Source organism: Microtus ochrogaster, chromosome X (assembly GCF_000317375.1).
Source record: "Microtus ochrogaster isolate Prairie Vole_2 chromosome X, MicOch1.0, whole genome shotgun sequence".
NCBI classification, from domain to species: domain Eukaryota; kingdom Metazoa; phylum Chordata; class Mammalia; order Rodentia; family Cricetidae; genus Microtus; species Microtus ochrogaster.
This window is the reverse complement of record NC_022026.1, coordinates 57,572,924-57,585,704: the sequence shown is the minus strand read 5'-3', so window position 1 is coordinate 57,585,704 and position 12,781 is coordinate 57,572,924. Positions and strand designations below refer to the sequence as shown.

Below are 12,781 nucleotides of genomic sequence, written 5' to 3'. Positions count from 1 at the left end.
TAGACCAGGCTGGTCTCGAACTCACAGAGATCCACCTGCCTCTGCCTCCCGAGTGCTGGGATTAAAGGCGTGCGCCACCATCGCCCGGCAGAAAATAAAATTTTTAAATGCAAAAAAAAAATCCCTAAAATGAACACAAGATGAATGGACACTTCACAAATTAATAAGCAAACGGTCAAACACATGTGAAACCTCATTAATAATAAAGATAATTGCTATTAAAGTCAATAATTATAAACTTATGAGATGGCTTATCAGGGTAAAGCATTTGCAACCAGGCTTGACCTGAGTTTGAGCTCTGGGTCCCACATGATGGGAGGGGAAAGTCAGTTCCTGCAAGTTGTCCTCAGACCTCCACAAGTGCACTGTGGTATAACTGCACAGACACATCAACATACAAACACACCATTACTGTTTTGTAACCATAACTGTTTCATGGGCTTTTGTTCTGTGAGTGTGTGTGGAAGTCAGAGGACAACATATAGGAGTGAGTTCTCTTCCACCATGTGGATCCAAGAAGTAGAACGCATAAGGCCTGGTTACAAGCACTTTTACCCACTGTTCCATCTCATTGGCCCCTTTGTGTTTTAATATTGTATTTTATTTAACCCAATGTATCTCACTAAATATTGGTTGAGACACTACATTAGTTTCATATTACTGCTACAACAAATCATCCTAAACTTAAACTAATAAAAACTTATTTTCATACAGTTCTGGAAAGCAGAAGTCCAGATTGGGTCTCAGTGGACTAAAATCAAGATGGTAATTGGGTTTATTTCCTTCTGGAGAAACTGAACTGGCTTCTCTGTGGGTCCCAGGTCCTCATGCTTGCATAGCAAGTGCTTTACCCACTGAGTCCTCTCCCCAGCCCTGGATGCATTCTTTAACCCAGACTTTACTACTTTTCCCTTGTCTTTCTAGGTGTGAGACTACCCTTTAATGAGACATTTATCCAGCCCACCCTCTCCTTAAAATAGCCCTGCTCAAATCAATAGCCATGTCTTTTTGGTTAACCTCAGTGGTCTCTACATTGGCCTTCTAGCTTCTTCAGTATTGTTTTCTGTTGCCCACTCATCACACAGACATGCAGCTTTTCTGAAATAAAATTTCTCCTTTATTTTATTACTTACCTAGTCAGATATGTAGTCCATGTTCCTTCATATGACACATAAGTGGTGGAGGTGGGGCGTTGCAAACATAAATCTATTATTTCTCCTCATACTAGGGTCTCTTGGAGACAATCTAAAGACAAGCTTTATTGCATTTATTTTATTTAGTGAGGGGAGGGGAGCATGGGTACGTACATGTGGAGGGCAGAGGGCAGCTTGTAGGAGTCGGTTCTCTTTCTAACATGTAGGTTTCAGGCATCAAACTCAGGTCAGCAGGCTTGTTGACAAGTATTACCCCCCGAACCATCTCACCGGCCCTTAAGACATTTTCTTGAGACTAGTTCTTATTCTGTATTAGAAGAGGACCTTGAACTTCCGATCCTCCTGTCTCCATCTCCCCAAAGTGCTGAGATTATAGGCATGCACTACTCAATCCAGGTTTTTGTGGTACTGTGGATTGTAGCCAGGGCTTCACGTATGCTAGACAAGCACATTACCAAGTAACCCACACTCCCAGGCCCATTACTACAGGCTTTTAAGAGCCAGTCCCAACACACCTTTTCAATTTGTCTCACCCCACTGTCTCCCATGGTTACAGTGCTCCAGGCAGTCTGGCCTCTCTTCAAGTACTCCAACTCTTCCTATTTCTATAACTTCCAATAACCATTTTGTAACTGTGAAATAGTTGACACAACAAGAAATATATATATAGCCCATATGTAAGTTTGGAAGTCTGACAAAATAGCAATCAATGAACCAATTCCCTAACTTAAAGTAGGTGTAATTGTAATCTTAGTACTTGAAAGTCTGGTGAAGTATTACAACTTCAAGCCAGCCTGGGTGACAGAGAAATCCTGGTATAAAACAATCCCCCTCAACATAGTGAAATTACTGGTCCCATTGAAATGTCTTGTCTCTTTTCAAACTACTCCCTATACTGTGAAATGTACTATTGTTCTATCTGTAATATTTATTGTGTGTGTGTGTGTGTGAGAGAGAGAGAGAGAGAGAGACAGAGAGAGAGAGAGAACATATTGGGGTTTTTTGTTTGTTTTTTGAGACAGGGTTTCTCTGTAGCTTTGGAGCCTGTCCTGGAACTCGCTCTATAGACCAGGCTGGCCTCGAACTCAGAGATCCGCCTGCCTCTGCCTCCCGAGTGCTGGGATTAAAGGCGTGCGCCACCACTGCCTGGCCAATGAATAACATTTTTTTAAAGTTTTTCTGTTTATATTTTGAGACAGAGTCTGGCTATGTAACCCAGACTGATGTCAAACTCATGATCTTCCTGCCCTGGCCTTTTGAGCGCTAACAAAGGGAGTTGAACCCTATCTTTTTTTTATCAATTAAATTCATTCACTTATTTTACATTATCTTTTAGATACCTGTTTTAGAGCTGCTTACAAAGATTTTATTAGTTCCTTGGGGATTTTGTACAATGTGTTGTGATCATACTTACCCCTCCAACTCTTCCCAGATCTAGCTCCCTTTCCCTGCCCCCACCCAACTTTATGTGCTCTTTTTTTTTCACCCATCATGTCGGGTTTGTGCTGACAATATATTATTGGATTGTGACCTTCTACTGGAGCATGGTCAATTTAGGAGTAGCATGCAGATTGTGGTGGCACACACTTCTTTTGGTTTTTAGATACAAGGTATCTTAGTGTAACCACCCTGGCTGTCCCGGAACTCAATTTGTAAACTAGGCTAGCCTCAAACTCACTAAGATCAGTCTCGGTGGCACACACCTGGATTCCCAGAAATCATGAGGCGGAGGCAGGCAGATCTGAATTCAAGGCCAGCCTGGTCTACTAAGAACAGGACAGCCAGGGCTACACAGAGAAACCCTGTCTTGAAAAACAAAAATAAAGCCGAGTAGCAGTGGCACACACCTTTAATCCCAGCACGTGGGAGGCAGAGACAGGTGGATCTCTGTGAGTTTGAGGCCAACCTGGTCTACAAAGCAAGTTCAGGACAGCCAGGGCTGTTACACAGAAAAACCCTGACTCAAAAATAAATAAGTAAAATACCGTAAAAAGAGTGGGCTGTACACTCTTAAAGAAAACTGACTCTCCTCTCCCAGCAGCTATCAGTTGCCAACAGCTCCTTCACTGGGGTGCCCACTTCCTTTCTGTATGCTGGGATTTGGTCTAGCTTAAGCTTGCACAGGGTTTGTGCATGCTGTCAAAATCCCTGTGGGTTCACACGTGCAGCTGCCCCTGCTATGTCCAGAGGACACTTTCCCTGGTACTTTCCCTGTATCCATCTACCACCTCTGACTCTTAGTCTTTCCACCCCTTTTTCTGCAATGGTTACTGAGCCTTGGGAGGAGGGGATACGATACAGATGTCCCCTCTAGGGGACATTCTGCAGTCTCTTATTTGCACTTGGGCCTGCTTACAAAGGCTTTAAGCTAAGGATTGCAATGAGCTGACTCGCTTTCAGAAAGATCCCCTTGGTGGTCATGGCAGAGAGGAGAACTTTAGAGTAACAGACCATCAAGGTTTCTGGGACTATTGTCTGACATTAGAGCAAAGCTTGACTTAGTGTGGTGACAGCAGAGACTGAGGGCACGGATAGGAAACATCAGAAAGTAAACTCAGGGTCATAACTGGTGAGATGTGGCAGGGGAGGAAGAACTAGAGGTACGGTATGGTGAAGGACAGTGCCAGCATTGATGCTTCATTCCACCTCTCATTACTCCAGATGTATAAGTTAGACCTCGCACCAGATCCCAAGGAGATAGCAGCCATTGAGGCTAGAAAAAATCGAGAAAAGGAGCGACAATGCCGATTCTTCAATGTGCAGAACCGAATCATGGGGGTGAGTGGGTAATGGAAACCACTTTACAAGACTGGGGTTACTTCCGTCTTACACCTAGAAAGGAATGTAGCAGTGCATTATAGCCCCTCTGTATTCAAGAAGGCCGTAGGAGTGGAAAGGAAGGAGCTGGGGAGCCAACTTCATATGCCTGGACAGGCTTAGGAAGAGTCAGAATTGTACAGGGACAAACGATAGGGTGACAGCTGGCTCCTCTTTGGTCAACTCTTGGACTGTAACTGGTTCTTGAGAAACAACACGGAGCCACAACAGTGTGTAAAGAATATTTAAGGGATTTTTTCAAGGCTAAATATGACAGTTATATTCATTATTTTTCCTGTTATGACAAAATGCCTGACAATACAAGGAAGGAGGGTTTTGGCTCAATTTGAGTATATAATCCATTATGGGGGGAAGAAGCAGGAAGGGGCTGGCCACTTTGCACTCACAGTTATGAAGCAGAATTCAATTCACTTTCTCCTTTCTATTCAATACAGGACCCTAATTCATGGTATGGTACTGCCCACAGTTAAGGCAGGTTTCCCCACTTAAAATGATCCAATCTAGAAACTTCCTTATAGACATGTCCAAAGGTTTCTCTCCTAAGTGATTCTAGATGCTAGTATTATTTATTTGGGAGGGGCATGTGGTATATATATGCTACAGTGTGAATGTGCAGGTCCAAAGATAACTTGTAAGAGTTGGCCCTCTCCTTCCATGATGTGGCTCTCTGGTATCAGACTCTCTCAGGCCTGAACTTTATCCACTGAAGCATCTTACCAGACCATGTTGACAATATTAACCTTCACAGCTGTTTATTCTTCACTCAACCCTTTTGTACCATTTTGAAATGTTTTAAGTAACTTACATGAAAGAGAAAGTATTGATTACTTTAATAAAAAAGACACCACACTTGTGTTCAAAGCTAGGTCTGCTATTATATATGTGGCTTTATGATATGTAATCTATCCTGTCCTCCTCTGTAAAATGAGACCAAATAAAGCATTGATATGTCAACTTTGAAAAATCAGAGCACACTACCTGACCATAAGCAAACTGAAGTTTGAGTGGTCTGATCTCCTGGTTGTAAGAATTTCCTTGGGATCCACCCTATACCAAGTACTATGTTGGACAGTGGAGAAATATAATGATAGCTAAGGCCTAACTTCTACCCTGAAACAGCTCACAGCCTAGTGGAGGAGATAATAGAGCATCTGATGTCATTACAATTTCAACAATGGGTCCTAGATTATGGGATAGAACCTTCCTGAGCAAGTCTTGAATGGTAAACTGAAGTTGGGGTAAAGGAAGGAAAGGCTTTCCAAATGGAGGAAACAGCAAAGGCTGTGGGTTCAAACCACTAGACTTAAATACTAACAGTTCCTGAGACTAATGTGAGGGGGCAGGGAAAGAGGGCACAAAAAGATAAAGGCAAAAGCAGCAACTAGACCACAATGGTGTTTACAAGCTTTGTTCTGGGGTTAGAACTTTATCCAGTAGGTCCTAAAGAGAAGGGAGTAATTTCTAAACAACATGTTAGAGCATTCAATGTACCGTGCAGAGACCCTACTCTAATTTAGCCCCTCTCTTTGAAATCCAGGTGGATGTGGAAGCCCTGAACAGCCAGGTGGAGGAACGAAAGATTCGTGAAGCAGTGGAGCGAAGCAATGATATGGCTTATGGTAAACTAAGGCTGGGGCAAAACAAAGGTATAAAAGAGAGAGAGTGGGCTGGAGTTGGGCAACTCCTCCTCTGAATAGAGCCTGGGGCTTTGGGAGTGTTAAGACAAGTCAGAAGAGGAACAGAGACTGGTTGACTGGGCTGTTCTGGGTTGTCTTCATGTCCCTGTCAATCACTCCTAGATACCAAGCATGCACACTATGATCTGGTAGCACAGATGCTTGAGAAGGAAGAGGCAGAACGGGCATGTCGATTATCCAAGAGAGTGCAGGATTTTCGGGAGCAAAGACAGCAACTCAAGAATGAACATGAATTTGACTTCTGTGATCCCAACCAACTCTATGAGCTTCCAGCCTCTTACTATGACAGAGAATCATACTTTGGCCCAGCCAGCATGCAGTACTTCCTTGGAGAGGACCTGGAGAGGGAATCACGCCTGAAAATGCAGCAGGAGCAGTTCAGATACAACCTGGACCAACAGCTGCAGGAGCAACAGGCAGCCAGAGACGAGGAGGCACGTGCAGGTCAGTAGGCTAGCAGGGAACTCACCTGATCTGGGGATAGCACTGTGTAAGGAGGTAGTTACCCATCCAGCCGAGGCAGAAAGGTTAGCCTCTACAAACCCTAACCCTCCTTGACTTCCTTCAGCAACTGACACTGTAGCCATTATTCATGACTTCTTGGCACTGACCTGGGGGAAGCATTTTATGGTTCTATTTACTTTCAGCTTTGGGCTCTCCATAACTGAGTTTGTCTTTCTTTTATTTAATGAGACAGGCTCTTCCTATGTATATACAGCCTAGGGTGGGCTTGAACTCATTAATCCTCATTCCTCAGCCCCATGAATACTGGGGTTCCAGTCATGCACCACCTTGACAGCTCAGTTTCTGTCTTTAAAATAGGGATTATAATTTCCATCACATAGAATAGCAACTACTACTATGATACACTCTGTGACCACACCCTTCTTTTACACTAGAGAAAACCTTTCCCGGGTAAGGCCATGTCTTTCTACTCACATTTCAACTTTCAATCACCAAGGTCTGATGGGGCCTAAGAACAGTGAGACCCGTGTGTGGCTGGAGTTGGGAAAAATTTAGTAGCTTTGTTGATGCTGTGGCCATGGCTGACATACCATTTTCCTCCTGATCTCTGAACTTCAACAATTTGTTATTGTTTTGGCCCTGGGGATAGAATCCAGGACATCATATATGCTAAGTACATACTCCTACCACTGAGCTATTTTCTCAGCACCCAAAACCTTTAATATACTTATATGCATCTCTGCCATTCACCTTACCAGGTTGTTGTAGTCTGATTATCTATTTGATCTCTCTCTCTCACACCAGAGAGGGAGGATTTTTTTCTTGGCGTGGGGAGTGTTGAGACAGGGCCTCATGAAACACACTGGCTTTGAACTTGCTATATAGCCAAGGATGACCTTGAAGTTCTGATCTTCCTGCCTCTATCTCCCAAGTGCTGGAATTATAGGCATACACCACCACACTGGACTAGGCAGGGAGTTCTCTGAGACAGGAGCTAATTCTGTGGTATCCTTAAAACCTAACAAATAACCTGTAGGCCGAGGCTTAGAGAGATGAAATTACTTAAGGCCACACAGCTCAAATATGACAGAACTACATTGTTCCCCAAGTTGCTGTGCTTTGGCTACCCGTGACCCCAAAGAGTAACTCCTTCCATATCACTAACTTTGACACTGACATCTGTATACACAAATATAAAGTATGTCAAACAAATAGGTAATGAGTGAACCTGGACTGGGGACTAGAAGAGGCAAGTACAATGCCCTGGCCTATTTCCCTGTGTAGCTTTGCTTAGTGATCAGCTGCGCCTAGCCGTGGACACAAGAGCTGCTGAACTGGCCAGGCTGGAGGAGTCCTGCAAAGCAGCCATGAGGACTGCTATGGCCAATGCCAACAAAGCCCAGGTATGTCCTGACTATCCAGTGCACTAAGCCCACCCCAATTCCTGAACAAAGTCCTCGGGGAACCTTACCCACAACTTTCTCCTCACACCCAATTTCAAACCAGTGCAAGTGTTCTCATCTACCCAAGAACTCCCCACTTCCACCTAAGAGCCTATTAAAGCATAAGTCGCCTCTCCCCCTACCTCCACATACAGGGTGGCTCAAGATCCCTGATCTCAGACTAAATGCAGAGAAATGCCCTGGCCATTCTCTCCCCCTCCATCATACCCTTAGGGTCATTAAAAATCCATGCTATGTCTCTCCCTTCTCTGAGATTAGTACAGCTGTATTTTTCCCACCCCTTCAAGTAAGTTTCTTAAGACTGGGCCCTTACACTGCTTATATTTGGGGGACCCACCAGGCAGCTAAGCAGGCCCTGCTGCAGCGCCTTGAACAGCAGCAGCAACAGGAGGCCAACCTCACGGAGATCAAGAAACAAATCACCAGTGATCTGCTGACTGAGAATCCTCAGGCTGCCCAGCACCCCCACGCTCCTCACAGGGTCCTGCCCTATTGCTGGAAGGGCATGACTCCAGAGCAGCGAGCAGCCATCAGGAAAACCCAAGAAATACAACGACAAGAGAAAAAGGAACAGCGCCAAGCAGAAAAGTCCATGGAAGCTGAGTGGGGACGCCAAACCATCAACTTGGCTGAAGCAGCACTGGAGCTAGAGGAACAGGAGAAGGAACTGTGTGCAGAATTCCGGAGGGGGCTGGGCTCCTTCAACCAGGAGTTAGCTAGGGAGCAACAAACCCAGTGAGTTCTAGGGTGTATCAATGGGGAGGAAGGCTGAGGGTAGGTGGGAAGGGATGACAAAGAAGGACCAGGGACAGGGAAAGCACATCACCTGTGTCCTTGAATTTTCACAGGCAAAATTATCTGAATTCGATCATCTACACCAATCAACCTACTGCCCAGTATTTTCTGCAGTTCAACACCACCAGCCGCTGAACACAGGATGGTGACCTCCTTTCTCACCTATCAATCTCACAGGTGGCTAGGAGTCAAAAAGAAAATGCTACATACCCTTATCTCCAATCTCTTCTCAGTAGGAGGGAACTGAGCCCAAACCTCCACTTTCTACCTACCCTAAGTAATAAAGTTGCTCCATACAGTGAAGCATGTGTTGTAACAGAATACAAGTGTAAAATCCCACCTTTCCCACTCCACGCCGGGGCTCTTAGCTATCCAGCCTCAGAGCCTGCACTCTTCCTTTCCCCATGTTAGTTTCCCAGTACACAAGAAAGCTCACACCCTGTAAATTTGAGAATTTATTAGGCACAGAGGGTGACTGGAGCAGAGTTACGAAATGGCTGTTAGGTTTCCTTCACGCTGAAAAGAAGCTGGTGTTTTTCTTGTCTTCACCCTTTAAGGCTGCAATCGAATGGCCCCATCCAATCGGATGACCTCTCCATTCAAGAATGGGTTCTCGATTATGGTTTGTACCATCTGAGCGTATTCATCAGGGTCACCCAGTCGATTGGGAAAGGGCACCTGACTGGCCAAGAAGTTGCGCACTTTCTCTGGAAGGGTGGTGAGCAGTGGGGTGGCAAACAAACCTAGACAAGAGACCAGAATCCAAAGTTCATTCTTGTTTTCAGAGTTACTTGTTTATTCCTCACATTAGTGCTAAGTTGCTGATATTTAGGTAGTGGGTACCTTCCCTCATCTGCCTATAGATCCCACCCAATTTTAGGTATGGCAAAAAAGGTCTACCTGGAGCAATAGTCATCACACGGATGCCTATGGGAGCCAGATCCCGAGCAATGGGCAGTGTCATGCCTACTATGCCCCCTTTGGATGCAGAGTATGCAGCTTGTCCAACCTGGAAAAAGAGTGGAGATTGTAAGTGGGAGAGCCCCTACAAGTCATTCAGATAAGAACTTTGCCCCTGTCCACATACCTGGCCTTCAAAGGCAGCCACACTGGCAGTATTAATGATAACTCCACGTTGGCCTCCCTGGTCTGGTTCATTCTGGCCCATCTCCCCAGCAACTAGGCGGATCACATTGAAAGTGCCTAAGAGATTCACCTGGAGGGTGGGGAGAACCATGATGTAGGATCTAAGGCACAGGCTGCCTTCTGTTTGCTTAAAAAGCTGAATGCCCACAACCAGACATTTCTTATTCCTACCCCTGGAGATCTGCCAAGACCTTACATTGAGAACCCGCTGGAAGTCCTCCAAGGTATGGACATGGTTCTTCTTTTGGTTGTATGTCTTAATGGCCACTGCAATACCTGCACAGTTGACAGCCACATCTATGCGACCAAACTTTTCTTTCGCTAGAGTCAAAGCTGCTTGTACGTCCTTCTCAGAGGTCACCTTGAAAGGGTGAAGTGACGGAAAGGAATTTATTTCTTGACTTACACACACCACTAAACCCAGAGCGGAGGGCAAGCCCAGTCCTTGGATGGAAATAGAACTGTGAGAACAAGAGGAAGGCCAGTAGAGAGTTGTGGCAGAACTAAGCGGAACATGGTAGGTACTACAGAAAAGCATTGCAAAACAGTTTTTAAATCTGTACTCTCTTTGGATTCGTATGCCCCTGGTAATTCTCAGCTACTATGGATTAGGGCACTATACAACCTTGTTTTTGCCTTTTCTCTTTTGCAGTATTGACAAACTGAGGAGTCTCCCACATGCTAGGCAAGAACTCAACCACTGAGGTATATTCCAATACAACCCTGTTGAGAATTACAGGAACATGAACCAGCTTTTTAAAAAATCCATTTCTGCTGAGTTCAAGTTTTTCAACTCTGTACATACAAACTCACTGGGGAAGATAGGCATTTCCAACTATTCACATCTCCTCCAGGAAATTCTGCCATGTCCAGTCCTCATCCCCATCATGCTGAGCCCTGGGTTCTTACTGCAGGTGTTCTCATGTGCTCAAGGACTCGGGTCAAAAGATAAAGGGAGCTGAATGAATTCACCACCCTTAGATTTATTTGTATGTTTGTGCCAGGGCACATGTGTGGAAGTCAGAGTCGGTTCTTTCCTTATACCATGTGGGTCCTGGGGATCAAACTCAAGTTGTTACGGATAGCAGCAGGTGCTTTTACTGGCTAAGCCATCTGATGGACCCTAGACACCACTCTTATGGGAGAACCCCTCTCAAGTTTCCCTTGCACACTCTGGGAGAATCGTTAACTCACGTTGGCTGGGGCAAACACGCAGCTCTCTCCCAACTTCTTGGCTTGGGCCTCACCCCCCGAGTTAGGTAGGTCCAGAAGCACAGCTGTGGCCCCTTGTCCCACCAGTCTTTTGGCCGTAGCCAGGCCAAGGCCCGAGGCTCCTCCAGTTATTACAGCGACCAGGCCCTATGAAGAGAGGTACACGGTGAACTGCTACTGTCCAAAGCACCCCCCACTTGCCAGTTCCACAAATCCGCGAAGCCGCGCGGGGACAGTCAGTGACCCCAATGTGCTTCCTCTCCCCTCCGCTGGGACCAAGGGGAGGGGGAGGTGGGGGGCGTGTCTCATCCCAGGCGTGAGTCTCTGTTAATCCCTCACACACAGGCGTTAAACGCTGATGTTCACCTACTGAGCCCAACTGCCACAAAACCAGGCCCGGATAAGCAGGACCCTTTACTCCCGATCTCTCCTCTCTAGCTCCTGCCAGCGCAGTCCTAACCTGCGTGAAAAACAAAACGTTAGAAGCACAGGGCAGTCTACCTTTACGCTCCGACACGCTGCAGCCATCTTGCACCGGTCTCGCCACCGGAGGAGGGCTTTAAGGCTCTTTTGCACATGCGCTTGCTGATTGGCCCGCACAGAGCCGCCTACTGGGGCGGGGAGCTGCCGCCCCGCACGGTGGGGGGTAGGGAGGTGGGGGCTGGGGGGGGAGGGGGGGAGCGTGGCCTGCAGTTCCCGACCCCGGAAAGGGAAAAGTCGTGGCCGGTTTTCATTTGTAGAAAGAATCTGGTGGCACCTGCATAGTATCACAGCACTGCTTTACCCTGCTCTCTAGCTGACCATTTGACATGCAGCCAGCTCCACCAGAGCAAGACAGGACGAAGACAGAGACTGAGTCCCTTTCTCAGTAAAGTTGTCAAGTGTAAGCGAAACCGATTCCTATTTGCCAGGTTCTACCAGGTCCTGCAGACACAGACACACAAAGGAATAATAACAGGTCCATACTTCCCAGGAGGACACAGTTTGTTTGGAGAAAGACAAAGTTACAGGACAGACAACGAAAGGGACAGAGAAACAGCTTTTTTTAAAAAAAAATTTCAGTGTTAAAACCAAACCCCAAGTCCGTGTACCTGTGCCTGTAGGACAAGTACTCTATCGCGGAGCTACAAACAGCCCAACTACAGATTCCAGAATACTCAGCCGAGGGAGAGAAACCTCATACCTCTACTTCCCAAGTGGTGGGATTTCAGAAGGGCATTACTAAACCGTGAGAGAAAGCAAATTCATATGATCCCTCTTTTTTGTTTTTGTTTGTTTGTTTGTTTGTGACAGGGTTTCTTTCTTTATTTATTTATTAAAGATTTCTGTCTCCTCCCCACCACCGCCTCCCATTTCCGTCCCCCTTCCCCAATCAACTCCCCCTCCCTCGTCAGCCCTAAGAGCAGTCAGGGTTCCCTGCCCTGTGGGGAGTCCAAGGACCTCCCACCTCCATCCAGGTCTAGGAAGGTGAGCATCCAAACAGCCTAGGCTCAGGGTTTCTTTTTGTAGCTTTGGCTGTTCTCAGTCACTCTGTAGAACAGGCTGGCTTCAAACTCACAGAGATTGGCCTATCTCTTCTTCCCGAGTGCTGGGATTAAAGGCATGTGCCACCACCCTGCCATATCTATCTCTTTATATTGCATATATTCTATACTACATAGCTTCTAAGAAAGGCCTAGGACATGGTAGTTAAACATTAAAACATTAAGAAAAAAGCTGGGTGGTGGTGGTGCATACCTTTAATACCAGCACTCAGGAGGAAGAGGCAGGCAGATCTCTGTGAGTTCAAGGCCAGCCTGGTCTACAGAGCCAGTTCCAGGAGAGCCAAAGCTACAGAGAAACCTGTCTTGAAAAACAAAACAAAAAGAACAAACAAAAATTTTAAAACCCTCTAAAATTAAAAGTTTGAAATTCTACACTGTATGAAAGAAGAAATAGTCTGATAATGCTTTTGATCAGGTTTTTTTTTCACCTAATAAGTTTGGGCTCCAAATATGGAAACCAACTAATA

At 45.8% G+C, this 12,781-nt stretch overlaps 2 protein-coding genes across 3 annotated transcripts in view; one reads left to right on the top strand and one right to left on the bottom strand.

Moving 5' to 3' along the window:
- Positions 1 to 8,715, top strand: part of Ribc1 (RIB43A domain with coiled-coils 1) — a 13,135-nt gene extending 4,420 nt beyond the window's left edge. For both annotated transcript variants that reach the window (XM_026784787.1, XM_026784786.1), the window contains 6 exons: positions 3,816 to 3,932; positions 5,530 to 5,611; positions 5,792 to 6,133; positions 7,439 to 7,557; positions 7,958 to 8,352; positions 8,466 to 8,715. In XM_026784787.1, the coding sequence (XP_026640588.1) occupies positions 3,816 to 3,932; positions 5,530 to 5,611; positions 5,792 to 6,133; positions 7,439 to 7,557; positions 7,958 to 8,352; positions 8,466 to 8,547 (1,137 nt within the window). In that variant the 3' untranslated portion in view covers positions 8,548 to 8,715. The remainder of the gene's footprint in view (positions 1 to 3,815; positions 3,933 to 5,529; positions 5,612 to 5,791; positions 6,134 to 7,438; positions 7,558 to 7,957; positions 8,353 to 8,465) is intronic.
- Positions 8,716 to 8,854: 139 nt separating this feature from the next.
- On the bottom strand, positions 8,855 to 11,334 carry Hsd17b10 (hydroxysteroid 17-beta dehydrogenase 10). The gene is made up of 6 exons (XM_005358886.3): positions 11,272 to 11,334; positions 10,753 to 10,917; positions 9,755 to 9,919; positions 9,500 to 9,628; positions 9,313 to 9,421; positions 8,855 to 9,155 (listed from the first exon to the last, which is right to left on the bottom strand). Exons 1-6 carry the CDS (start codon positions 11,296 to 11,298, stop codon positions 8,965 to 8,967), a joined length of 786 nt encoding a protein of 261 aa, XP_005358943.1. The 5' UTR covers positions 11,299 to 11,334; the 3' UTR covers positions 8,855 to 8,964.
- Between the last annotated feature and the right edge of the window lie 1,447 nt (positions 11,335 to 12,781).

What these genes read in the sequence shown, in the direction of transcription:
- Hsd17b10 (XM_005358886.3), bottom strand. Translation starts at nt 11,298, where the DNA reads ATGGCTGCAGCGTGTCGGAGCGTAAAG. An exon ending in ACTTCCAGCGGGTTCTCAAT is followed by an intron (nt 9,629 to 9,754) that starts GTAAGGTCTTGG and finishes CCCACCCTCCAG; the next exon opens with GTGAATCTCTTAGGCACTTT. An exon ending in TGTGATGACTATTGCTCCAG is followed by an intron (nt 9,156 to 9,312) that starts GTAGACCTTTTT and finishes TCTCTTGTCTAG; the next exon opens with GTTTGTTTGCCACCCCACTG.